Source organism: Bos indicus x Bos taurus, chromosome 10, assembly GCF_003369695.1.
Source record: "Bos indicus x Bos taurus breed Angus x Brahman F1 hybrid chromosome 10, Bos_hybrid_MaternalHap_v2.0, whole genome shotgun sequence".
NCBI classification, from domain to species: Eukaryota; Metazoa; Chordata; class Mammalia; order Artiodactyla; family Bovidae; genus Bos; species Bos indicus x Bos taurus.
This window is the reverse complement of record NC_040085.1, coordinates 12,549,539-12,577,065: the sequence shown is the minus strand read 5'-3', so window position 1 is coordinate 12,577,065 and position 27,527 is coordinate 12,549,539. Positions and strand designations below refer to the sequence as shown.

The 27,527-nt window shown below is 35.4% G+C and overlaps 1 protein-coding gene across 16 annotated transcripts in view; it reads left to right on the top strand.

Annotated features, from left to right (window-relative positions):
* The window catches only part of MYO9A (myosin IXA), a 256,411-nt gene that overhangs the window by 94,388 nt on the left and 134,496 nt on the right, over nt 1–27,527 (top strand). For all 16 annotated transcript variants that reach the window (XM_027553121.1, XM_027553119.1, XM_027553117.1 and 13 more), the window contains 5 exons: nt 3,495–3,584; nt 7,838–7,954; nt 10,604–10,738; nt 18,551–18,672; nt 25,210–25,351. In XM_027553121.1, coding sequence (XP_027408922.1) covers nt 3,495–3,584; nt 7,838–7,954; nt 10,604–10,738; nt 18,551–18,672; nt 25,210–25,351 — 606 coding nt within the window. The remainder of the gene's footprint in view (nt 1–3,494; nt 3,585–7,837; nt 7,955–10,603; nt 10,739–18,550; nt 18,673–25,209; nt 25,352–27,527) is intronic.

Here is a 27,527-nt window from a genome sequence, read left to right as displayed (position 1 = left end):
CCATGGACTACAGCACGCCAGGCCTCCCTATCCTTCTCTATCTCCCAGAGTTTGCTCAAACTCATGTCCATTGAGTGGGTGATGCCATCCAACCATTTCATCCTCTGTCGTCCCCTTCTCCTCCTGCCCTCAATGTTTCCCAGCATCAGGGTCTTTTCCAGTGAGTCGGCTCTGCTCATCAGGTAGCTAAAGTATTGGAGTTTCAGCTTCAGCATCAGTCCTTCCAATGAATCAGTTCAGTTCAGTCACTCAGTCATGCCTGACTATTTGCGACCCCATGAACTGCAGCACTCCAGGCTTTCCTGTCCATCACCAACTTCCAGAGTCCACCCAAACCTATGTCCATTGTGTTGGCAATGCCATCTAACTATCTCATCCTCTGTCATCCCCTTCTCCTCCCACCCTCCATCTTTCCCAGCATCAGGGTCTTTTCAAATGAGTCAGCTCTCTGCATCAGGTGGCCAAAATATTGGAGTTTCAGCATCAACATCAGTCCCTCCAATGAACACCCAGGACTGGTCTCCTTTAGGATGGACTGGTTGTATCTCCTTGCAGTCCAAGGGACTCTCAAGAGTCTTCTCCAACATCACAGTTCAAAAGCATCAATTCTTCTGAATATTCAGGGTTGATTTCCTTTAGGATTGACTGATTTGATCTCCTTGCTGTCCAAGGGACTTACAAGCATCTTCTCCAGCACCACGGTTTGAAAGCATCGACTCTTTGGTGCTCGGCCTTCTTTATAGTCTAACTCTCATGTCCGTACATGACTAATGGAAAAACCATAGCTTTGGCTATACAGACCTTTGTCAGCAAAGTGATGTCCCTGCTTTTTAATACGCTATCTAAGTTCATCAAAACTTTCTCCCAAGGAGCAAGATCTTGTAATTTCATGACCGCAGTCACTGTTGCTGTGATTTCGAAGCCCAAGAAAATAAAATCTGTCACTGTTTCAATTTTTTCCCTATCTATTTACCATGAAGTGGTTGGACCAAATGTCATGATCTTATTTTTTTGAATGTTGAGTTTTAAGCCAGCTCTTTCACTCTCCTCTTTTACTTTCATAAAGAGGCTCTTTAGTTCCTCTTCGCTTTCTGCCCTTAGGGTAGTATCATCTGCATATCTGAGGTTATTGACATTTCTCCTGGCAATCTTGATTCTAGCTTGTGCTTCATCCAGCTTGGCATTTTGCATGATGTACTGTCTATATAAGTTAAATAAACAGGGTGACCCTATACAGCCTTGACGTACTCCTTTCCTAATTTTGAGCCAGTCCATTGTTCTGTGTCCAGTTCTAACGGTTTCTTCTTGACCTGCACACAGAAGGCAGGTATTTCCATCTCTTTAAGGTCTTAATTTTCCAGTTTGTTGTAATCAGTGTAGTCAAAGGCTTTAGTGTAGTCAATGAAGTAGATGTTTTTTCTGTAATTTCTTGCTTTTTCTATGATCCAGTAGATGTTGGCAATTTGCTCTCTGGTTCCTCTGTGTTTTCTAAATCCAGCTTGTACAGCTGGAATTTCTTGGTTCACATACTGTTGAAACCTAGCTTGAAGGATTTTGAGCATTACCTTGCTAGCATGTGAAATGAGCACAACTGTATCATAGTTTGAACATTTTTTGGCTTTGCCTTTCTTTGGGATTGGAATGAAAACTGACCTTTTCCAGTCCTGTGGCCACTGCTGAGTTTTCCAAATTTGCCGGCACATTGAGTGTTGCACTTTAACAGCATCATCTTTTAGGACTTGAAATAGCTCAGCTGAAATTCCATCACCTCCACTAGTTGAATTTAGTTTTTATCATTCCCATTCTTATTTTTATATTTTCAAGATAGGTAGATGTGTCCATGAAGAATATATAGTTTTGTTCTGAATGTTTTCACACTTTATATGTGTTATACTGTATGTATCATTCTAAAACTTGACTTTTTGACTTCATATTTTTTTTTTAAGATTTTTCAGTGTTGGCTTATATATTGTAGATTGTTCTTTGAGCTGTTGTATAAAATTCTCTTATATGAATAAAACATAATTTTTCTTTTTTAGTGGGGAGTGAGGTTATTTGTAATTTTCCATTTATAGATAGTAGTATGATAGGCCTTGTACATGTATCCTTGTTAACATGTGTGAGAATTATTCTAGGATATAATTCAAGGGGAAAAATCTTGTCTATGGTATATACACATATTGAGCTTTATTGTTACTGACATATTACTGTCGATAGTGATTATACCAATTTATATAAGGTTATGGAAGTCACCTTTGCCCATGTTGTTGCCAATTTACATTTGTTTGTTCCTTTAAAAACATCTTACATCTGTTGCATAGGTCATTCATTTTCCGATGTTCAGTTTTAATAATAATTGCTTGCATGAAGAAATACTCCTCAGAATATTACAGTTTTTTTTTTTATATGTTTTTTCTTAGTTTTGTCATTTTGTGTAATCTGCATTGATAATTTGATTCTTGAAATATTTTAAATATATCTGAAAGGTTGAGGTTTTTATATTTAAACTTTGGCTATTCAGCTTATGTAATCTGCATTATTGATAATTTGATTCTTGAAATATTTAAAATATATCTGAAAGGTTGAGGTTTTTATATTTAAACTTTGGCTATTCATCTTTGAAGTTAATTTGCCTCAGTATGTTTCTGTTGTTTGGAATTTGAAGATTCAGCAATGGATGCTCCAAAAGAAGGTTTATTTTCTTTATGGTGTAATCTTATTTTAAAACATGATTGACTTGTCATGAGTTTGCTGGTGGCAGGGTAATGACTCACTATTGTTTTATAAGTATAAAAACATGAACTGAAGTGATACATGAGAAATTCATGATTATTTTGGCTTCGGTAGAGAGAGTAAGAATAAAGGAAGCATCAGCTTTATTTTGAAGTTTAACATCTGTAAGTGAGAATAAACATCTGAAACATCAGTAACTATCCATTGCAATGTTCTTGGAATTCAAGAAGTATTGTTGTGCTGTCCCTGGTGGTCCAGTGGCTAAGACTCCACGCTCCCAAAGCAGGTGACCTGGCTTTGATTACTGGTCAGGGAGCTCAGATCCCATATGCCACAACTTAGACTTGGTGCAGCCAGATAAATTTAGTTAATAAATAAGAATTAAGAAAAAAAAGTATTGTCGTTTTTTAGTCCTTGTATCTGGGTTGTGGGATTATGACTGACTGTCTTAAAATATTTTTTGTGCTAATGTATATTTTTCATACTCTGCACAGTGAAACATGTTTCTATTATGATCAGAAAGAAAACTTTAAAAAGACTAAACTGTCTTATTTACCCTTTGTGTCTTTTCTGTGGGGAAGAAGGGTGAGTGGGACACTTAAATTCCACTTTGACCAGAAATTAAATTGCCCAGTGTATTGTCTTTTTGTTTTTTCTCTATTGCATATTTGCTTTTCTCATTATTTTTTTGTTTGACATTTCAATAAGTAATTCAACCATTGTTATAAATCTTATATTGAATTTACTTTTCTGCTTTATAGGTTAAAGAAGAGATGCTATTCGAAGCACTAGTTACAAGGAAGACTGTGACAGTGGGAGAAAAGCTTATTTTACCATACAAATTGGCAGAGGTATGAATAGATTTTCTTTGAAATCAGGGAGCTCTAAGTGCTTTTTGAAGTTTAGGTTTATATTCTTGCTCTTAATAGAATGAAAATGACAGTAGTGTTGATTGAAATATTTTCTGGGCTCTTGAAACTTGATTATGAATTTTCTATCAACTTGGAAACTTTTAAAGTTGAATGTGACTTAAAACAGTACGCTTACATTTTTCTCTAATGATCTTAATCTCATCACCATTTTTAATTTTCAATTGATTTATATAGGTAGGTAGCAGTATTTGACACAAATGATTTTTCCTTCTTGAGCGCATCATATCTCCTGGCACATCATACTCTTGGGTTACTTTTTCATTGTTGGCCACTCCTTTGCAGTTCTTTTTGTTTGTTTGTTTTTTCTTCTTCCTGATTCTGTTGATAAAGGATGGGGTTCCATAGGACAGTCTTTGTCTTTCCTTCTGTATACTTTTTATCTCAGTTGTCTCACTCAGTCCCATGGCTTTAAATATCATCTGTATAGTAAGGCTTCCATTAAAGTTTTATTGCTACAGGGAGCCAATATTACTGTTTTACCACTCAAGTATATGAAAGTGAAGTGAAGTGAAAGTCGCTCAGTTGTGTCCGACTCTTTGTGACCCCATGGACTATGCAGTCCATGGAATTCTCCAGGCCAGAATACTGAAGTGGGTAGCCTTTCCCTCCTCCAGGGGATCTTCCCTTCCCAGGGATCATACCCAGGTCTCCCACATTGCAGGTGGATTCTTTACCAACTCAGCCACAAGGGAAGCCCAAGAATATTGGTAGTATATAGGAGTAGGAAAATTATTGAAAGGTCTACTACTTTATGGTGAAATTTTACAAAAATGATGAGAAATCATAGTGATGATTATTATAAAGATAGGATAAGAATATGAGACTAGAAGACACAGAGGTGGGAAAATAGTAATTTAAGTGTAGAGAATGCTTTCTAGGCAGACATTGATCCATTTATCCCATATTTTTTGGGTCTCTCCTGATTGTACCTGTAAGTCCATGTTTCTTCATTATTCAGGTATCTTATGTCATATTTTATAGTTGCCAACTTTGAGAGCACCTTTGTAGACCACAGAAAAAGTCAAACCATTTAAGAGTTTTGCTCTTCTTTTACATAAATCAATGCTTTTATATTTTCTTTCTCAACTTTTTTGATGATTAAATATTTGTTATGTTATTTGATCTTTTAACTTTAAATTCAGCTTTCTGAGATTATTTTTGTTGCCCCTGTTTTATTTTGGTTTATGTTTGTTTGGTCTGGAAGATCCACTGGAGTAGGAAATGGTACCTCAGTCCAGTATTCTTGCCTGGAAGAATCCATGGGCAGAGGAGCCTGTGGGCTGCATCCCTTGGGGCTGCAAAGAGTCAGACACGATTGAGGGACTGAGCATGTTTGTTTGGTATATTTATTTATTTAGTAAATATTTGAAAAAGCTTTTTGTGCCTAGAATTGTACTAGGCATTATGGGTAGAATGAAGAGCAGTCCTTAAGGATTTTAGTATTGTATCTGAAGAGCAATGGAAAGAAGTGTTTTAAGCAAAAAAGTTGCCTTAGAGGTTTTTTTTTTTTTTTTTTTTAGGACAATCTGACAGCAGTGTGAACAATCAGTTGGAGGAGAGTGTGTTAGTTTCCTGTAGCTGTGTAACAAGCTTTAGTGACTTAATACAACACAAAGTTATTATCAGAAAGTTTCTGTGGATCTGGGGCTGGGTTAGCTGGGTCCTCTGCTCAGGGTTTTACCAGGCTGAAGTCAAGATATTCTTGGTGGCTCTTCTTTAATCTGACTCAACATCCTCTTTCAGGTTCACAATTTGTTGGCAGGATTCACTTTCTTGTAGGACTGAGGTCCATAATTTCTTGTTTGCTGTCAGGGGCCATTCTCAGCAGCTGGAGTGTACTTGGCATTTCCTATCATGTGGTCCTGTACACAACACAGCAGTTTACTTCTTCAGGTCCAACATGAGAACCTCTGATGCACGCGCTCACTCCCTAGTAAGCCACCTCTACCCGGGACAGTATCTCTTGGGTTGACTAAAAATTTCAGCTGATTTGGGGCCATAATTATATATTTAAAATCCCTTCACCATTGTCATATAACATAAGATAGTTATAGGAGTGAAATCCATCATCTTTACAGTCTTTTTGTCACTAATTGTGAGGGGATTTAGAGAGGGAGGGGATTTAGAGAGCATGTATACTCAGTGATGGGAGTCTTGGGAACCATCTTAGGATTCTAACACAGAGGGCAAGAGTAAATGTGCAAAGATGAGTTTGGAGGCTGTAGTAGTTACTACTCCTGAGAAGAAAGATGCTTGCTGCTGTATCTAGAAAGGTGACATTCTGATAGGGAGAAATGGGTGTATTTAAAAATTTAGAAGATTAAGTCAACAAGATTTGGCAATGAGTTCTTAGTGGGAATCAGGGAGGAAGAAGGAGACATCAGGCATGAATCCTGATTTTGTGGTACCTACAACTATAAGAATATTGGTAACATTCAGTGAGACAGGAAACACTAAACAAGATCTTGTTTGAGTGGGAAAATAATTAATTGGTATTTGGGCTAAGAGTCGTACACGACTGAGCTACTTCACTTTCACTTTTCACTTTCATGCATTGGAGAAGGAAATGGCAACCCACTCCAGTGTTCTTGCCTGGAGAATCCCAGGGACCGGGGAGCCTGATGGGCTGCTGTCTCTGGGGTCGCACAGAGTTGGACACGACTGAAGCGACTTGGCAGCAGCAGCAGAGAGCTGTTTGAGGTCAAGCTATGACAAGACTGCATTTCAGAGAAAAGAGGCTAAAAGTATAATATTGGGAATTATGGTGCAAAAAAGCATATTCATATATTTGAATTTTCTCTGAATCTTTTAATTTGATATGAAAAGTTGTCCTTTAATGAAAAATTCAGCTCATTTATATTGATTATGGCAACTAGCATGTTTTCTTATTCTATGTTTTAAAATATTTTGCTTTTGCTGAATTTAATCAGATTTTCTTAATCCCATATTCCCCCCAACCACCCCTTAGAAGCATAGAATGATTATTCTCTCTGTATATTCTGCTATTGATTTTCTTGATATTTTAAAGATACTTGGTTCATCACTTGCCTAAGAATAGAATTTTAGGTCCACATTATTTTTTCTCTCAGAACTTCTAAACATTTTCCAATTATTTTCAAGTTTTAATTGTTGGACAGAGAATTTGATACCTGTTTTCTCTTTTTCTATGTAGGTTATAGTGTGTTCTAGCAACTTGAAGCTTTTTTTTTCACTTAAATTCAGAAATTCATTCATCATTTATATGTAGTCAGTTGTAGTATTGTCTCCATTTTACAGTTGTAAGAAAAGATTGTAGCCTAAGAGTTTCAGCAAGTTGACAAATCTCAAATTGTTAGAATAAGTAAGAAACTGAAATTGGAATATAGTCGAGCTCTTAATCAATGCTCTGTGCTTACTCTAATATATAAACATAAAAATAAGTCCCTAAATAATAAATATGTAAATTATTAGGATCTGTTTTTTTAAGTGATAGTATTCAATTGTCTAAGACATGTGCTTCCCCAACCCTCTTTTTAGGTTGTAGTGCCTTCCAAAAGTTGAATTTTCTTTAATATTCTTCATTTTTTAGATCAGTTTTGGGTTTTCACAAAAACTGAGTATAGATACAGAGTTTCCATAAACTGGGGAAAGCTTGAGGTGAGGGGAAAAAACAAATCACAATAACTCCATAATGAAAGAATTGTTAGTGTTTGGGGAGGAAGAAGTTCTAGATGTTACTGTGGATGACAGGCTGAAGACAACTAGGAATGTAATTGTGGTGATACTACTATTGTTTCAAGTGTCTGACTAGGATTCCACAGATAACTGAAGCTGTTTGCTAACAGGTTTATTCCTATGCCTGGAATATTCTTCCTCACTTTAACTGGCAAAGTTCATTTGTTAATAAACTTCTTATTCTACTTTCTTTACTAGATGAAATATATACCCCAATTTTTAGTAAAACTATTTTGAATTGAGTGACCTACATTCTGCTTTTTTAATCTTTCATGGCAGTTTTACCCTGGATTTCCTGAGTTTGATTAAATTAATGAGTATATAGAAAACTTCAATTATAAATTATTTATATTGAGATAAAAATTAATTTCTATTTCAAGATAATAAGCTTTTTTTTTTTTTTTTTTCCAGATTGTTGCCAATTTCACTTGGATTCCTAACTTTTTTTTTCCCCCTAGGCTGTGACAGTGAGGAACTCTATGGCTAAGTCTTTATATAGTGCCCTGTTTGACTGGATCGTTTTTCGGATTAATCATGCACTTATGAATAGTAAAGATTTGGAGCAAAATACCAAGGTAGACATATGTTGGACTCTAATATAGTTTTCCTGAAAAGCTGTTTTAATAAAATGGTTAATACATGACATTTAAAAACACAGAATTATATATAGCAATAAGTATCACCTTATAGTATTTCCTGCTATTTTTCTCCTTACTACTGTTTCTGTGACCCTATTCAGGGAAACCGTTCTTTCTGTGTGTCAGAGCTTTTACTCTATGTCCTTACGTTCCTGTAGATGTACCTGTACAGAATTGCTTTTAAATGTAAAAATAGGATCATGCTGCCTGCATTGTTTCTAATTTGTGTTTTTTTAACCTAGCTATGTCTTGATATATATCTGGACCTCATTATTTTTAATATTGTAACTATATAATATGCATATGTAGCATAAATTACCCCATTCAAATACATTTTTTATTGTTATAAATGATTATGTAACAGATATTCTTTGTGCCAATTTCTCTAGGATAAAATCCTCAAATTGTTGGACTTAAGGATACATATATATTTAAAAAGTTTGGTTGCTACTGCTAAGTGGCTTTTCAAAAAAGACAACACCTTGTTAGTGATGAATGAAAGTGCCTGTTTCCCTGTAACTTAACTCAGTTGAATATTATCAGTATTTTCATCTTGCTAATCTGATAAGGGGGATTACGAATCGTTTCAGTGTTAGATGAAAGTCAAGTATCTTCTCATGTTTTCTCTATTTCTTTTCTTTATTATTTCTTTATATATTTTTGCTATTTTTATCTTATTTGTCATTTTATTACAAGTCATTTTGGATATTGCAGAGACAAAGTTTCTGATATATAGTGCAAATATTTTCTCTTAACTTTTAAGATTTGTTTGTATTATGTTTTTAAGCCTATATATTTTAAAGGTTTGTCCCCAGTTAAATCTGTCATTATTTTACTTTATTGCCCTAGGTTTTATTTGTTGATTTTTCTTATATAGGAAGGGCTCGTCTAGGCCAAGTTTATAAAATATGAATGTTTATTCTCATCCTTTCAGAATTTAATTTTCGATGTTCATGTTTGTGTTCACAATTATGTTTATGTTTTTTCCCCTGTTGGAATTTATAAACATGGTAGATTTTAGATATTTACCTTTAATCTTTTCAAATCCATTTTTATTTTCCAACAACTTTTATGAAATAGTCTACCTTTTCAGGCCAAATAGCAATGTCATCTTTGTCTACTTAATGTCTACTTAATCCTACCATCTTAAATTTATTAATACAATTGCTCTTATATGATCATGTCATGCCTTAAGTCCACTAGTAGGAAATTGATTTCAATTTTAATCTAATTTACCAAATTGATTTCTTTTGAAGATCATTATTTTCACTGCTTTTTGTAAGGGCTTAGAATTAGTCAGTCGGAGAAGGCAATGGCACCCCACTCCAGTACTCTTGCCTGGAAAATACCATGGGCGGAGGAGCCTGGTAGGCTGCAGTCCTTGGGGTCGCTAAGAGTCAGACATGACTGAGCGACTTCACTTTCTCTTTTCACTTTCATGCATTGGAGAAGGAAATGGCAACCCATTCCAGTGTTCTTGCCTGGAGAATCCCAGGGACGGGGAAGCCTGGTGGGCTGCCATCTATGGGGTCACACAGAGTCGGACACGACTGAAGTGTCTTAGCATAGCATAGCATAGAATTAGTCAGCAGAAGTAATCAAACAAAATACTCTTAATGGAGACTTTTAACAGTCTCTTGCTATTTATCGCTCATTATATCAGTCTGCCCAGTATCTTTCAGCACCAGTGGAGAAAAATTGTTTCATTTAATCACAACTGTCATACAACTCTATTTTAAGCATGAGATGGGGTGTGGGAAGAATAATGGTTTGGGGTGTTAGAACTGAATATTCATCATCCTTAGCAAGAAGTTAGAAGATTGTTTCTGGAAGTGAAATATCAAGAAATAGAAGAATAAACACTTTTTACTATATTATACTATTGTGTACCAAGCAACTGAAAAGATTTGAGTGTTTTTGACTTTAGGGAGCAGAAATTGAGGATGATGAAGTGGTTTGCTGTCATCTTTTTAGAACTGTTCAATGTCATAAATTTTTTTTTAAGTTACTGTCATAAATCTTGTATGACTTCTTTTGATAAAAAAATTTTCAATGTTTGATATCCAGTTTCATTTCTAGCCTGTGTAAGACAAGAAATATGCTTGTTAGCTTATCTTAAAGCAGAATTTTATTGGGATAGAGAAGTCAAACTAGGAAAATTTGCATGATCCTTTGGTAGAACCAGGCATACCCAGGATTAACCTAGCTTTACTTTACTAACCTTCTGACTTTCCAATAGCCTTTTTTTTTTTCCCCCCTTCCCTTGTCTCTGGGGTTTTAGAGATTTGTGGTATTGAGGTAACAAGTCTTTAACTCTGCTTTGTACATTTCTGTGAAGTAATCTATGAATTACATGTGTTAAAACTTTGGATATATTTTTATAACTAAGATAAAATGATGAAGATAAAGAGAACTAAAATTTTTTTATTTGTAGTATATTTTGGTTGACCACTGGGTCCCCTCAAGTTTTCATCTACTGCTATTGAAGAACTTTGAACATTTTGTTACTTATATAGTGAAATATAAGTTCATGAAATAAATTTAAGCATCATTTTTTAACCATAATTTCTTTCTTGTTTTTCACAGACTTTGTCCATTGGTGTTCTTGATATTTTTGGGTTTGAAGATTATGAAAATAATAGCTTTGAACAGTTCTGTATTAATTTTGCTAATGAACGTTTACAACACTACTTTAATCAGCATATCTTTAAATTGGAGCAAGTGAGTACCTAAATGGGCTTCCCAGGTGGCTTGGTGGTAAAGCATCCGCCTGCCAATGCAGGAGATGTGGGTTCAATACCTGGGTTGGGAAGGTCCCCGGGAGGAGGAAATGGCAATCCACTCTAGTATTCCTGCCTTGAAAATCCCAAGGACAGAGGAGCCTGACGGGTTACAGTCCATGACTTCACAAAGAGTCGGACACAACTGAGTGACTGAGCACACACATGTGTGAGGATGTGAATGTGTGTTCACTTACCCCTTCCGCATTCCCTGAACCCCAACCTGTACCTTCATATACACCACATAAATTTTTTGAGTCATAGTCATGATAAGTATTTTAAATGTTGATTTCAATAAAGATATTATTGTCTTCATATTAGTGTAAGCAAATGACAGATGAGAGCATAGTTTTTTGGGCCTTATCACACAGGGTTTTCTGTTTTAATTAAAAGGCCTTAAGTAGAATCAGTAATATGTGTTTATTTGATGGAACCTTTGAATGAAAAGATCTATGGGTTTGTTTTGATTTTTGTTGATGTTTTTGATTTTTAATTGCTTTTGTGGCCTTGGTCACAGTGTGTCATATTAAGTATGCTTGTTTGATTCCTTTGATCTCTTAGTTCAAGGATGGGATAGAGGAGCTTATTAATAGAATCTTAAATCAGCTTAGAATGTGGATACAAAGAGATAGGACAGTATAGAGAGACCAAATTGAGTAACTACATATCTTTTATGAGATGGTCAAATTGATTGAATTAGGATAGAAAGAGTAAGCCATCAGTTTACATGAGAATTCTTAGGGTAACTGCAGGGTTGAAAGTGTGGATTCTTTTTCTAAGCCAGATTTAAATTTAGTAACAAGTTGAGTTTATGGCCCAGAAGTTAAGTTTGAAGACATAAATAGAAGCTGGGTTCACACTCAACTGAAAGGAAATAATGAAGAAAAGAAATGAACAGAAAATCACAACAGTTTCCTGTCATTGGGGCTTGCTCTATCTTGGCTTTAAGCACAACTGTTTAAGCACCACTGTTAAAAGATAGTATTATTTTTTATAATATCACCTAACATGTAGTGCTTACCATTAAGTGATAGAAATAAAAATATACCAAAGATGCTTTGGGAGGAAACATTTTGATAATTTTAATTACTGAAGTTCACTTCTAATTATTGCCCAAAATTAATACATTTGCATTTAAGATGGGAGAAATATGTAATAAATGCCATGCAGGATGATAGGTACTAAAATCAAATATAAGGTAAAGTAGTGATAGAAAGGATGAAATTTATTAGAATTTGTTGAAAGTCTGCAGAGATTTCCTAGGAATAGAGTGATTCTGAAATAGAGTTTTGAATAGAAAGTTGAGCTCACCAGACTGTCAATGGGGAAAAGATATTTTAAACAAAGATAACAATATCTTTAAAACTGTGAGGCATAAAATAGCAGAGCACTTTTGATGAACTGGAAATGATTCAGTGTAGCAAAAATACAGGATATAAGGATGTGGGCAGGAAAGGAGATAAGTTTGATGAGATAGTCTCAATCAGATAGTTGTTCAGAGAAGATTAGAATTTTTCTGTTAGAGAATGGGGAGCTATTTGAAGTATGTGTAGCAAACATTTCAGAGAAGGCAATGGCACCCCACTCCAGTACTCTTGCCTGGAAAATCCCATGGACGGAGGAGCCTGGTGGGCTGCAGTCCGTGGGGTTGCTAGAGTCGGACATGACTGAACAACTTCATTTTCACTTTTCACTTTCATGCATTGGAGAAGGAAATGGCAACCCACTCCAGTGTTCTTGCCTGGAGAATCCCAGGGACGGGGAAGCCTGGTGGGCTGCCGACCATGGGGTCGCACAGAGTCGGACACGACTGAAGCGACTTAGCAGCAGCAGTAGCAGCAAACATTTGAATTGGCACTGTGGAAGATGTATTGAAGGGAGTCAGTTATATTTCAGGCACTGTTAGGCATTGAAGATAAACAGTTTAGAATTGAAGAATCTTATTATTGAGTTCATAATCTAGTGAGTTGTTCTTTTGTCTGTTCCTCTTCTGGGGATATCAGACTAGGAAATTTTGACCAAACTTGCCTTACAGAACATCTAAAAAGTAAAACAACTGAACAAAACATAATTGAAAGCATTGGAGTACCTTCAAATAAGTGAAGCTTTACAGGGCTCAGATATGCAAGCATGAAATCTAGGGAGATGAACTCAGCATTCAGGAAATGCTTTGTTGCTAGAGACATTTCTCTTCTGGTAGAAGGCTTCCAAAAAGGATTTTGTCCAGATTAAAGAACAAAAGAGGAGCTCCTCGGCAAGTCCCAGAGGCTTGAAGACCTTAAAGGGTTATATCTTATAATAAAGGTAATGCAGAAATAGGGCTTTTCCAGTGGCTTAGTCAGTAAAGAATCCACCTGCCATACAGGAGACCCAGGCTCAATCCCTGGGTCAGGAAGATCTCCTGGAGAAGGAAATGGCAGCCCACTCCAGTATTCTTGTCTGGGAAATCCCATGGACAGAGGAGCCTGTCAGGCTACAGTCTGTGGGGTCACAAGAGTCAGACATGACTCAGTGACTAAGCCAACCACCAAAGCAGAAATAGAGCAGGCAGGCATTATAGGGGCTAAAGCTCAGTTTAAAATAATTTCAGTTCCTGATTGGGTTAAAACAGTGTAGAATTTCCAGTGTTCTTAGCCACCTGCTAAGAGCAAATTCAGTCTCTGATGGAGAAAGAGATCATCTCATTACTAAAGTTATCTCTGCACTTTTTCACGTGCGAGCATTCAGGTTTTTAACTGAGATGTTTAAGACATACAAGGAAGGAAACCAACAAGAGAAAAAACCAAGAGAAGTGAGACAGTAGACTACCATAGGGGATTCAGATAATGATCTTATAAAACATGAACTTTAACAATGGCTTCAAGAAATTTTTTAAAGTGATAATTCTATTAAAGAACAGCAAACTTAAAAAAAAATCCTAAATTTAGGAAAATCTAGGACTAAAAAGTAGGTGAAACGAAGAACATAATATTAATTTTTCACAATTAGATATAACTTAAGAGAAAATTAGTGCTTTGGAAGATAGATCAGAAGAAATACCAGCTTGATGAATAAAGGCGGAAAATACAAATATTGTAAGAGGCATATGGGACATAGTGAAAAGATCTAACATGTGTAACAGGAATTCTGGAAAAACATATGTGAAAGTGAGAGAATAGGATTGAAGCTATGTTTGAAGAAACAATTGCTGATAATTTTCCAAAATTAAAACAAAAAACAAAAAAATCCAATATACACATGTTGAGAAGCCCTAAGAATGCAAATGCTGGATGAGTTACAAGCTGGAATCAAGACTGGCAGGAGAAACATCAACAACCTCAGATTTTATGCAGATGATACCACTCTAACTGCAGAAAGTGAAGAGGAACCAAAGAGCCTCTTGATGAGGGTGAAAGAGGAGAGTGAAAAAGCCAACTTAAGACTAAATATTAATAAAAAACTAAAATCATGGCATCTGGCCCCAATACTGTAGGACAGATAGAAGGGAAAAGGTGGAAGTAGTGACAGATTTCCTCTTCTTGGGCTCTAAAATCACTGTGAATGGTGACTGCATCCATGAAATCAGAAGATGTTGCTTCTTGGCAGGAAAGCAATGACAAACCTAAGCAGTGTGTTGAAAAGCAGAGACATTACTCTGCTGACAAAGGTCTGTATAGTCAACACTGTGATCTTCCCAGTGGTCACGTACGGTTTTGAGAGCTGGACCATAAAGAATGCAAAACACCAAAGAATTGACACCTTTGAACTGCGATGATAGAGAAGACTCCTGAAAGTGCCTTGGAAATTTCACAGTATTGAAATCACACAGATCTCAAAACCATAGTAAAGTTATATCAGAAACCAACAACAAAAAGATAACTAGAAAATACTTTATGATTAAAAGTTAAGAAATTTCTAAATAGCTTAGAAATTGAAAAAATTAGAGAACATATTGAACCTAATATGTTAAATATTAAAACTTGTGTCTAAAGATGTACTTTAGTCACTGAAGAAATTTGACTAATGATTTAACTAGAGGAAAATTTTATAGCTGTCAGAACATTTTAGGATTGAAGAGCAATGATTTAACACATTTGAAAATGCTCAGAAACCTAAGCAAAAGGAAATAATAGAATAAATAAAAATGAAAACAAATATATTATGGGAAGGGATCAACAAAAATCATAAGCTGTGAAACGTAAGTAATACTTTGAAATGACCAATAACATTTATAAAAGCCTCAAGAAATTACTGGGAAAGAGACAGAGACATATAAAGACAGGGATATAAATAGCCAGAATTCCAATGATAAAGACTATATCATTGTATATCCTATACATATTAAAAAGTTACAGAATACACTAAACAACTTTATGTCCATAAGTAGACTTATCAAATAATATGAGAAAAAACTTTTCAAAACTGTGTTGACACAGATAAAACCAAAGTTCAAATCTTTTAACTATTGGAACTTCCCTTGCCATCCTTTGGTTGAGAAGCCACCTGCCAATGCAGGGGACATAGGTTCCATCCCTGGTCCAGGAAGATCCTGCATGTCATGGAGCAACTAAGCCCGTGTGCCACAACTAGTGAACCTGGGCACTTGGAGCCCACGGTCTGCAGTAAGAGAAGCCACCTCAATGAGAAGCCTACACGCGGCAACTAGAGAGTAGCTCCCACTTGCTGCAACTAGAGAAAGCCTGTGTGCAGCAATGAAGACCCAGCTCAACCCCCCCAAAAAATTACGTAACTGTTAAAGAAATTGAATATGTAATTAAATTCTTTCCGTAAAGGACATTGTAAGCCAAAATGGCACCATTGATGAATTCTGCCAATGGTGAGAGAAGTATTTTCAGTTTGACATAAATGGTGAAAGTATTTTCAGTTTAACATAAATTTTTATGTGGAATAGATAAAAGGGGACAATTCTAAACATATTTTGGGGAGCCAAGATAACCTAGATCTGTGAAGAAAATTATTAGAAGTGGGAATTTTCAGTTTTCTAATATTTGTTTAGAAAATTTTCAGTTTGCTAATATTTAAACAAATACTAGCAAACTAAGTCCAGCGAGATATGCAAAAGGATAATATATCAGAACCAAGTGGAGTTTTTTCTGGTGTGTATTACATCTGACCACCAATCAGTTTAATTCATCTGTTAACAAAGCAGAAGAAGAAAAAAATTCATGGTGTTCTCAATAAAAATATAAAAATGCGTTTGATAAAATTACATACTCAGTCTTATTCAAAACAAAACCTTTAGCAAACTCGGTATAGAAGGGAACTTCCTGATAAAGGCCATTTACAAAAAACCAACAGTTAATATCATACTTAATGGAAACAGACTAAATGATTTTCTCCTAAGATTGAGAACAAGGCAAGGATGTTTTCTAAGAATTTTTATCATGAATGTAGGCATGTGAGGACATCCAAATGGAAAGTAAACATAGGAAAAGATATTTCATTTATTAGTCTTTGCTGCTGCTAAGTCACTTCAGTCGTGTCCGACTCTGTGCGACCCCATAGACGGCAGCCCACCAGGCTCCCCCATCCCTGGGATTCTCTAGGCAAGAACATGGGAGTGGGTTGCCATTTCCTTCTCCAATGCATAAAAGTGAAAAGTGAAAGTGAAGTCGCTCAGTCGTGTCCGACCCTCTGCGACCCCATGGACTTCAGCCTTCCAGGCTCCTCCATCCATGGGATTTTCCAGGCAAGAGTACTGGAGTGGGGTGCCATCACCTTCTCCATATTAGTCTTTAGGGAAAATAAAATTAAACCCATACTTAAATATTTCTAGGCATTCACCAGAGTGACTAAAATGAAAAAAACTGACAATGCAGGTATTAGAGAAATACTGTGCACTGGGAAGTCTCATACACTGGTGGTGGGTGCATAGATTGGTACAGCCACTTTAGAAAATTGTTTGGCAGTATCTTCTGAGTTTATATGTTTGTACTTTATAAGCCGGCGGTTTCACTCTCCAAATCTATATAAATGCTTACAAAAAGTTTTGTACAGAAATGTACATAATGCCCTTATTTTTAATAGCCAAAATTGGAAATGAGTGTAATGTCCATCAATAGTCCAGTAGATGAATGTATTGTATATAAATATATCATTGGTTCTTGAGGAGTTAGTTATTCTTCTCCTATCCCTACTGGTACAATCAGTATCACCTAGGCACTCCTTCCAAGTGCACTACCCCAAACTTTCTTATTCACACATTCTGAGTTTGTGGCTTCTTTTTTTAACAAGCTCTTCATGTGATTCTGTTGTATATTAAAATTTGAGAGTTAATGTTCTGTAGCAGATTTTGGCATGCCTTTTCTATAAAAAAGTATAAGTAAATCAGTCTTCTGGGTTTTGGAGGCCATGTGCTCTCAGTTCTGCTATTACTTTGAGAAAGCAGCCTAGACAATGCATAAATGAGTAAATGTACTCCACTACCCGTCTTACAGCAATTAAAATGCATGTACTTTAGATGCGTTTGACAACATAGATGTTTCTCTGAAACATAATGTTGAGTAACAGAAGAAACGCCAGATCAAAAGAATATGTATTGCATGGTTCTATATATATATAATTTTTATAAAGAGGTGGATTTTGTCAGAGGTATAGAAGTTAGGATAATAGTTAACTTTGAGCAGGAGGATCTGAATCACCGTTGGGAAACTGGAATGGGAAGGGATTTTGAAATACTAGTAAAGAATATAAAAATCCATGTGCTTACACTATCTAGTATGCTGTTTATCCATGCTGTGAAAAGGAAGAGGGAAAAAGCTTTACCACTGCTTGGGGGTGACCTTATATAGCATTACTTGCTTGTGAAACTGTTGAGGGGGAAGGACTAAGTTAGCACTTACTTTTTACAATTAGAGTAACTAGTTTATACGAGGGTCCACTTTTCCTTACAGGATAATGATAATACAGAAAGAATGATTCAATTATTAACATCACTGTTTCACAAAATCACTGTATTTGCTGAGAGGTATGCAAATATAATCAGTGAATACTAAAACCATCAGATGAACAGGATATTAATTTGATGCCTAAATATCATTCAGTGTAGAACCTTCTTTATTTTCAGAATCATCTTTCTGACACTTTAAAAAGTAAAAGTAAAAGCATCACAGAGATGAATAAAAGAATATTTATTTCCCAGTGTAGATGTTAAAGAGGGAACAGTAGGGGCTTCATAAGAGAGTTTTGAATGGTTACTCAGTGTGTGAGCTTTGAGTTTAGTCTTGGAATTGGGGGAACTCCTCTGCCCCCGCCTTTTGAAAGTTATTCTGTTTATTTTGTCAAAGTTCACTGTGTACGAATTCTATATGATTTTTATCAGTGATCACTGGAGGTGATAGTTTTCCATTTTTCTCAGACATTGTTTCATTATATTCACTGTTGATGATCCAATAGTTCTTTTTGATGGCTTCAAGTTGTGTGGGAGAAATTAGTCTTTTTCGTTTTACATTTTTCCATAGTGTAGTCATCAGATAGTGTAGCTAAAACAAATCACACTTAGTTTTCCATCTGAATGGAATCACAAATAGGATTCTAATCAGAAAATTTGGTTGCATGTACTATTAAAAGAAAATAGACATATACTATATCACGATTTTATGAAACTGAAATATACATTTCTTTCATTGTGTAGATTAATGATTTTTCAAAGTTTAGTCTATTCTTTTAATCCTGGTAAAAACTTTTTAGTCCTTATTCTCACATACCTTTTATTTTCTGCAAGATGAATAAATTGTTAATTTGTATTTCCTAGGAGGAATATAGAACTGAAGGTATCAGCTGGCACAATATAGACTACATTGATAATACCTGTTGCATAAATCTTATTAGCAAGAAACCAACAGGTCTGCTCCATCTTTTGGATGAAGAAAGCAAGTGAGTATGATTCGTTTCAGTTTTGTTATTGGCCATGTGAGTTTTTCATGTCTTCTTAAGCCCTAAACTTTCTTCTTAATGTTATTAAGAGCAAAAGTTTCCCTGGTATGCATTTTTTTGTGTGTTTATAAGAAAATTGGATGGACTTCACTACTGAACTCATTTTTTCCTTGACTTTTTCCAAATTTCTTCTGCAAAGTCACTTTGATGTTCAATTGTTGGTATATATTTTTTTGTTTTGTGTTTCTTATTGAATTAAGTTTTACATATGAGATGTGTTTGCAGTTTTCTTGCTTAGTGGTAAAGAATATAATAATAGATTTGTGATATCTGCCATGGCTGTGCAAGTTTTTAGTGACCACATATGTTAGATATTTGCCATCCCTTGGTAACACTGTTCAGTATAAGTTAGGTAAGCTAAGTGTAGTCGCTCAGTTGTGTCAGACTCTTTGCGACCCCATGAACTGTAGCCCCTCAGTCTCCTCTGTCCATGGGATTCTCCAGGCAAGAATACTGGAGTGGGTTGCTATTTCCTTCTCCAGGGGATCTTCCCGACCCAGGGATTGAACTTGCGTCTTCCGTATTACAGGCAGATGTTTTACCCTCTGAGCCACCAGGGAAGCCTGACCAAACTTAAATATATATGTTGCAGAAATAAAGCTTCATGGAGCATCCTCCACCATGTTCTCAGTGCTCTGGAAAGTATTATTATAGTTTAATTATTCTAAGAGATGGCAAATCTAGAACTGGAGAAACCAAAGTGGTGGAGAGTGTGTTGGTTTTCCATGACTCTTTAGTAAAATATTTAGAAATTGAATTAGGTCACTTGATTCCTTGTTTAATACTATACCCATTAAACTAAGATATAAAATATTAAGTAGTAACTTTCATAGGTAGGATGACTGTATACCAGGTTTGTGTAGGACAATCTAAAGTTTATACTGATTGTTCATTTTAGTTATTAAAGGCACCTGCTTTAAGAATATCCTGATATGTATGGTAAGTTGTATGTTATTGCCATTTAATATTCCATAAACTCACAGAATTGCTGCATAGAATTATAAAGTAATATGGCAGAGCTGCAAAATATATTGGAAATGATATTGCCAACAATTATATCTGCCCTTCCATCATTAGTCTATTTCCATTAATCTAAATGAATTAAAATTCAGCAAAAAGCATTTTAATTTTATGTGCAAAGTTGTAAATGTTTCTTGTATTGCTCTATATTTCCCAAAACATACATTATCTCTTATAAAATTTTGAAGTTAGTGGTTCTTAACTCTGCTTGCATGCCTTAATTCTGATGTATTTTATTTTAGAAAGTGTCATAGGTGATTTTGATATTTAGTATGGAGAACCATTGTAGATATTGAAATGATAAGCAGTTATTTTGAGATGTCTTATGAACAAGAAAATTTAAGCAATTTGAGAAAAAGATCATATGTATAGTAAATGATGGACTTGAGATTCAAACCCACCAGGTATTTCTGAATAAGAAGCTTTAGTTTTGTCTTTTACTTGAACTTCTGTTTTCCTTTTTTATTGTAGTAACATTGGTTTATAACATTATATAAGATTCATATGTACATTATATTTCTACTTCTGTATACCCTACAGTATGTGCTGACTACCAAAAGTATATTTTTTATCTGTCACCATACAGTTGATCCCTTTTACCAATTTCACCTTCCCCCTGCCCCATCTTCTCTGGTATATAAAAAACTAGTATACAAGCAAAATCAAAATACAAGAATAAACCAAACAAAACAAACATGAGCTACGGAGAACAGAGTAATGAGCTTGTGCTTTGAAGTATTGTCCTTATTTGCTTTACCATAATGCTTAGACTGTGATGTCAGAAGTTCAGGGTTGTATTCCAGCTCTATTAACTACCCTCAGCAAATCTCTTAATATCCTTAGTCCTCAGTTTTCTTGCATGCAAAAAGGAAATAATGATGATTAATTATAATGCTGTCTACTCTATATCTTACAGTGGTTGTGAGCAGGAAATAAGCTATGGATATATAATTAAAACATGAATAGAGCAAAGGGGCCTTGTCTGTTATTCTTTAAGCAAAGTTTCATTGAGTGTACATCTTACTATGTTATACAAAGACCATCTTTACTTGGTCAGTTGCTACCTCACAGAAATGTAGATATTTCCCAGTGAAAAGAATGTCACCTTTTTGCTGTTACCCAGAAGCTTGTGGAGTTAAGCCACAGGTCCAGAAATTACAGGAAGACAGATGTTGGCTCAATATAAGAAAGAGCTTTTTAATCATTAGAACTGATTAGCAGCTGCTTCATAAAGTAGTAGAATTTTCCATTATAGTAATTATTTTGCATCATCTATCAAGGTACTTTTGCAGGTAGGAGATTGGACTGAATAACCTCTTGATTGCCACTTCAATTGTGCTTCTATATCAACTCCATAAAATTTTTTAATAAACCGTAGTATTATTTCCCTTGCTTTAAGTTAATCCTGTTATCTTTCCTTATAAATTAGCCAGCTTTGTGTCTCTGTTTTAACTTCCTAGAAGATGCAAAGACATGAAATGTTTTCCCTCTTTCATGTACCAGTGAAGAGGACTTGACAATAAATTAGTGTCATTTGGAAAGAGCTGTTTTTGAAATCACTTTGAGTATTTTTCCTCTGAAAATATTTTGTTCTGTAGAGGACATATTACATGAAATATCCTTCCTGGTATTCCTGCTTCAGTCAGTGTGTTTGTAGTGCTTTAGGAGCACATGTTGGAAGTTAGAATTCTTGTTTAGTCTTGTCTGCTAGCTGTTCAAATTTTATACATTAGATTCTAAAGGATTCAGTGTGGAGTTTAGAAAGGAGGAATGGTGTAAGCAAAGTTAAGAGTGTTACTAGTCTTTCCCATAGTACTCAGTGTGACCTGCTGACAGCAGCACTGGCGTCATCGTAAAGGTTGTTACAAGTACAGAGTCTCACACTTCTGTCCCAGACTTCTTGACCAGACTCTGCGTTTTATTTAACAAACTGAAGTTAAAAATCAGAGCATTCATTTAGGCCAACATTTTATCAATCTTGCTTGTTCGTAAGAATTACCTGGGGAACTTATAAATAGTACTTTGTCACTGGCCTAGCATCAATTCAGTAGAATCACAGGAGATGGGGTCCAGGCATTAGTATTTTTAAAAACTCCTTAGTTGGGGTAGCCTTAGATTAGTGCAAAGAAACACTAATCTAAGGCTACCCTTGCAGGTAGTCTTTGGGGAAACATTAGATGAAGAGTTTTGAAATTCATGATAATGTCTACTTGGTCTCTGTTCCAGGCTCTTTTGCTTAATTATGTAGTATGTATCCACAATTGTTTATTGACTGCAGGACTGGTGGAAAGGTTTTTTTTCCCCCATCTTTCCTTATTTGGAATAGAAACTGCCCTCATATTTGTTCTCATTAATTATCTTCCAATCAAAAAAAAAAAGAAATAATGTATCAATTAAAATGGGCAAAAAATGTAAATAAACAATATAAATGTCCCATAAACATGAAAATTAGCATTGGTTTTAATAAAGGAAGTTTAAATGGAAACATTTAATTTTTTCCATGATTTATCCAAGAAAAAGGAAACAAATCACAAGCTTTTTAATGACTCAGAGGATTAGAAGGCAAGTAGACCTTAGGTAGAAATAATGAGATGAACATCCTTCCTGAAAAGAAGCATGCTGCTGTAGAGTAGTGACAGATGTGTTTGCAGAAGTTGGGTTGGTCTGGGCTTAGGAGCTTGGATTTCAATTTTCTAAAGTAGGGGAGGCACACCATTAAAAGCACATTGTAGGAAAATTTATTTTGATAGTTGTGTTTGGTGACATGAAACATGGTAAAATTAGAATCACTAAGGCTACTATAAAGGCTGTTGCTGTATTCTCTGAAATTGTTCAAGAGTTGTAACCTGTTCTGGAATGGCTTTAGAGTTCTGGGAAGGAGGGAAAAGCCTAGAGGAAGGGATAGTGTTTGATGCAAAAGCAGGCCTCAGTTGACTAGGAAAATGGCAGTGTTGCTAACATGAAAAAGTAGGTTAATTTGTATCATCCCTATAGGATGTCAACTAATGTTAGGTATTTTTGCTAGTGTTATTTAATTCTTCTAGCACTATCATTCATTCTACTCATTTATGGATTAACAAGCCAGTTCCTAAAGAAGGTTGTACCTAGCTTGCCCGAGGTCACAGACAGAATTTGTAATGTAGGCAATGACTATCTGACATCAAAGACCTTTCTCCTTCCTGGTTCCAATAGGTACTATGTAATTAACCATTTTTCTTGTAGTATTGGAATCATTGTAGTGCATTAGATATTGTATTCAACATCTTTATATCTCACATCACATTATTTTTTATTATTCAAGTACTATTAAATGAAACTATTCTCTGAAATATACTTGACCTCTCCTTTTTTTTTTTGGTCAGTGATTATTTTCTCTGTTTGAAACTCCTACCAAACTTTTGAAATATAGCTTGTAATTGCCTCTTGTATCCTCTGAATCTTTACATTATTCCCAACCACTAATGATTTTTTTTTTTTTTTTTCTGTTCTAAAGTTTTATATGTCTGTACTACTATTATTGCTAGTATTATACTGTATTCCCTTGTGGCTCAGTGGTAAAGAATCCACCTGGCCAATGCAGGAGTTTGATTCCTGGGTCAGGAATATCCCTGGAGAAGGAAATTGCAACCCACTCCAGTATTCTTGTCTGGGAAATTCCATGGACAGAGGAACCTGGTGGGCTCTAGTCCATAGGGGTCGCAAAGAGTTGGATACAACTTATCCACTAAATAGCTACTACTATTATGTGGTTACTTCTTAATAAATATTATTTGAATGATTCCCAGATATGAAATGTTCATCAGTGAGTATAAATCTATTGATGTGTATTTGAAAGAATAATAGGTATAATATAAAAACATTCAGTAACTGATGTAGGTAAGAAAATTACTACTTAATTTATAATGAAAAAAATTAACCTGGATTTAAAGGACCTGTCCAACCTGAGAGATCATTCCCTTTTTGCAAGTTCTTGAACCCAAGCAACATGTGATTTGGTTTTTATTATCCTTTGAGTCTTACGGTGCAGCACGCTGTGACCCAAGATAAACATCTAAAAACCTGAGTTAATTTTCTTATTTCTGATACTTGCATAGTATGTGTTAGGCAAATCACAACTTTTGAGCTCTCATATACAAAATAGGAATACTAAATCTTTTTTCACTCATCTTTCAGATTGTTTTGTTGTTGTTCAATCATTAAGTCATGTCTGATTCTTTGCAACACCATAGAATGTAGCACACCAGGCCTCCCTGTCCCTCACTATCTCCTGGAGTTTGCCCAAGTTCATGTTCATTGAATCAGTGATGCCATCCAGCCATCTCATCCTCTTCACCCTCTTCTCCTCCTGCCCTCAGTCTTTCCCAGCATCAGGGTCTTTTCCAATGAGTCAGCTCTTCACATCAGGTGGCCAGAGTATTGGAGCTTCAGCTTCAGCATCAGTCCTTCCAATGAGTATTCAGGGTTGATTTCCTTAGGACTGATTAGTTTGATCTTGTTGCTGTCCAAGGGACACAGTACCAGAGTTCAAAAGCATCAGTTCTTCGGTGCTCAGCCTTTATGTCCAACTCTCACATCCATGCATACTACTGGAAAAATGATATCTTTGACTAGACAAACCTTTGTCAGCAAAGTAATATCTCTGCTTTTTAATACATTGTCTAGGCTTGTCATAGCTTTTCTTCCAAGAAGCAAGCATCTTCTAATTTCATGGCTGCAGTCACCATCTGCAGTGATTTTTGAGCCCAAGAAGAGAAAATCTGTCACCGTTTCCACTTTTTCACCTTCTATTTGCCATAAAATGATGGGACTGGATGCCCTGATCTTAGTTTTTTCAGTATTGAGTTTTAAGAGGGGCTTTTTCACTCTCCTCTTTCACTTTCATCAAGAGGCTCTTTAGTTCTTCTTTTTCTGCCATTAGGACAGCGTCATCTGCATATTTGAGGTTTCTCCCAGCAGTCTTGATTCCACCTTGTTATTCATCTAGCCTGGCATTTCCCATGATGTACCGTGCATAGAAGTTAAATAAACAGAGTGACAATATACAGCCTTGTTGTACTCCTTTCCCAATTTTGAACCAGTCCTTTGTTCCATGTCCGGTTCTAATTATTGCTTCTTGCCTCACAAACAAAAAACTCTTGTTTGTTTCAAGAGACAGGTAAGATGGTCTCGTATTTCCATCTCTTGTTTTCCACAGTTTGTTGTGATCCACACAGTCAAAGGCTTTAGTGTAGTCAATGAAGCAGAAGTTGATATTTTTCTGAAATTCCCTTGCTTTTCCAGTGATCCAGCAAATGTTGGCAACTTGATGTCCATTTCCTCTGAGCTTGTTATGAGAATTTATTTAAGTGAAAACTCTCTAATTTGCTAAATCTGTTAGATGAAATTATAATTATTAAAAAAATACTTTATTAACTGCTGCATCTTTCTTTAGTGTTTTTGTTTTTATTTTTAATTTAGTTTTCCACAGGCTACAAATCAAACACTGCTGGACAAGTTTAAACACCAACATGAAGAGAATTCTTACATTGAATTTCCAGCTGTGATGGAGCCTGCTTTCATCATAAAGCATTATGCCGGGAAAGTAAAGTATGGGGTAAAGGTCAGTAAATTTCTCATTGAATAAGCCTTTAGGACAGAGGAGTGTTCTTAACTGTTATCACCATCCCTATTATACTGTTTTCTTTGTAGTTGGTCAGTAACAATGGGAGAAATTTTATAAGGATGATACCAAAATTCATACTGTTCTTTGCAGTATTCTTCTGTCATTAGCTGATGGTTTTATTGGTTTTTTCCTGCAGCTAAAATTGATGTCAATCCATTCTAAATGTAATAGCTTTTTTATCTTGTTTATTTTTAATTCTTTAAATTTGACTTTTATGTTGGGGTTTAGTTGATTTATAATGTTGTGTTTCAGCTGTACAGCAGGTGTGCAGGTGTACAACAAAGCACTTCAGCTATATGTATACATGTATCCATTCTTTCTCAGATTCCTTCTTCATATAGGTTATTACGGAAGTGTAATAGCCTTTTTAGATCTGCAAGAATAGATACCATTGGTATGTCTGAAACCCACTAGTTCATCTATGTATGGCTGGTTGAGTTTTTCTCTTCTCTACATCCATGAGGCCTCATGTCCTCATGTATCTTTGGATATTTGTGAGCTTGAGCTCCTAATGAATATGTTGAGACTTAACTCCTGCAGAAAGGAATCTTCATAATTTTGCCCATCCCTTGTTTGTAATTGAGGAACCCTTCAACCATTTGATATTTAAGCCTGATACTGATGGCAATTTCTAGGCGAGGTAGTGATGCTGTGGAATATTGTGGAGCAATATGTTTTTTCTGGATCTTGAGGTGAGAGTCAGATTTAAGACCATTCATTCACTCATCACTGATTCATTTATTCAAGAAGTACTTATTAAAACATGAAGCACATGTCAAACTCTGTGCTGCTAATTTATCACTAGATCATTCTAAACACAAAGCACAGAGTCTGACATTTGTGTTTAGAATGATCTAGTGATTAATTAGCTGACATGATCTTGGTGTATAAATTAATGAATAGGTTCTATGAGAGAAAGTAGTGAATTAGTCGATTTTTAATTTGTAGGTAATGAACACCTCCTTCAAAACTCAAATTTTGAGAGATGGTCTGAAGTAAATGTGACCTTGGTGAGGGGTTGGGATGGTGAATCTTATAGGCCATGAGATAGAAAAGAATTTAGTATGTTAAAATAATTGAAAACAGGTCAGCATTACTAGATTATAGTGATCAAGGAAGATAGCGGCATGAAATCAATGTAGAGAATGGACAGTAACTTAGTTCTTTGGGGCTTCCTGACCAAGTTAAAGGAGTTTGGTTTTTGCTGAAATTCTGATGAGGAGCCATGAAAAAATTTTAAGCAGAGAATATGTTATGTGTTTTTAAAAATTGATTTCTCAGAGGAGAAAAACTAGCAGAGGGAGAGATTGGGAGCTGGGAGATCAATGAAACATTAAGGTAAACTGGACCCCTGAGGTGGCAGTAGAGATGGAGGAGATCTAAATGATTATAAGAGATTTTTGGAGCTGCAATGAGTAAATCTTGTTGATGGATTATAGTTAACTGACTTCTGGGTATAGCTAATGGGTGAATTTTAGGTGCTATTTTCTGAGATGGAAAAGACAAGAAGGAACAGATTTTAGGTACACATTTAGAAAAGCAGAGTAGAACGGTGCTTATTAGTGGGTGGGGGAGTTGAGGAGAGGCTGGCTAAGGATAAAAACCTGCAGTTAATTTCTGGAGTTCTGATGTACAGCATTATAATTATAGTAAACATTGTGTTTATAGTTAGCATTGTGATTATACCACTGTCTTCAAAGTTTCTAAGATAGACTAGATCTTAAATGTTCTTACCACAAAAAAATGATGATTGTATGACATAATGGAGGTATTTGTTAACTTTAAAATGGTAATCATATTACAGTTTACAAATGTATCAAATCAGTATTAATATTTTATATACTTTAATGTTGTGTGTCAGTTACATCTCAATATATAAAAATAAAGTCTAAAACAAAAAAATCTTGACCTATAAAATCATATAGCAAGGTATATAAAATGCAGAAATCTCAAGTGTCCAGATTTCTCTCATACCCCTTCCAGGCTCATTCTCCCCCACCCAGAGGTAAACGTGACTGTAATTTTTTATCCTTAGTGTTTTTTTTTAACTTACTAAATTTCAGATAAATAGAATCATACAATATATGCATTTATGTCTGTGATTCATTCATTC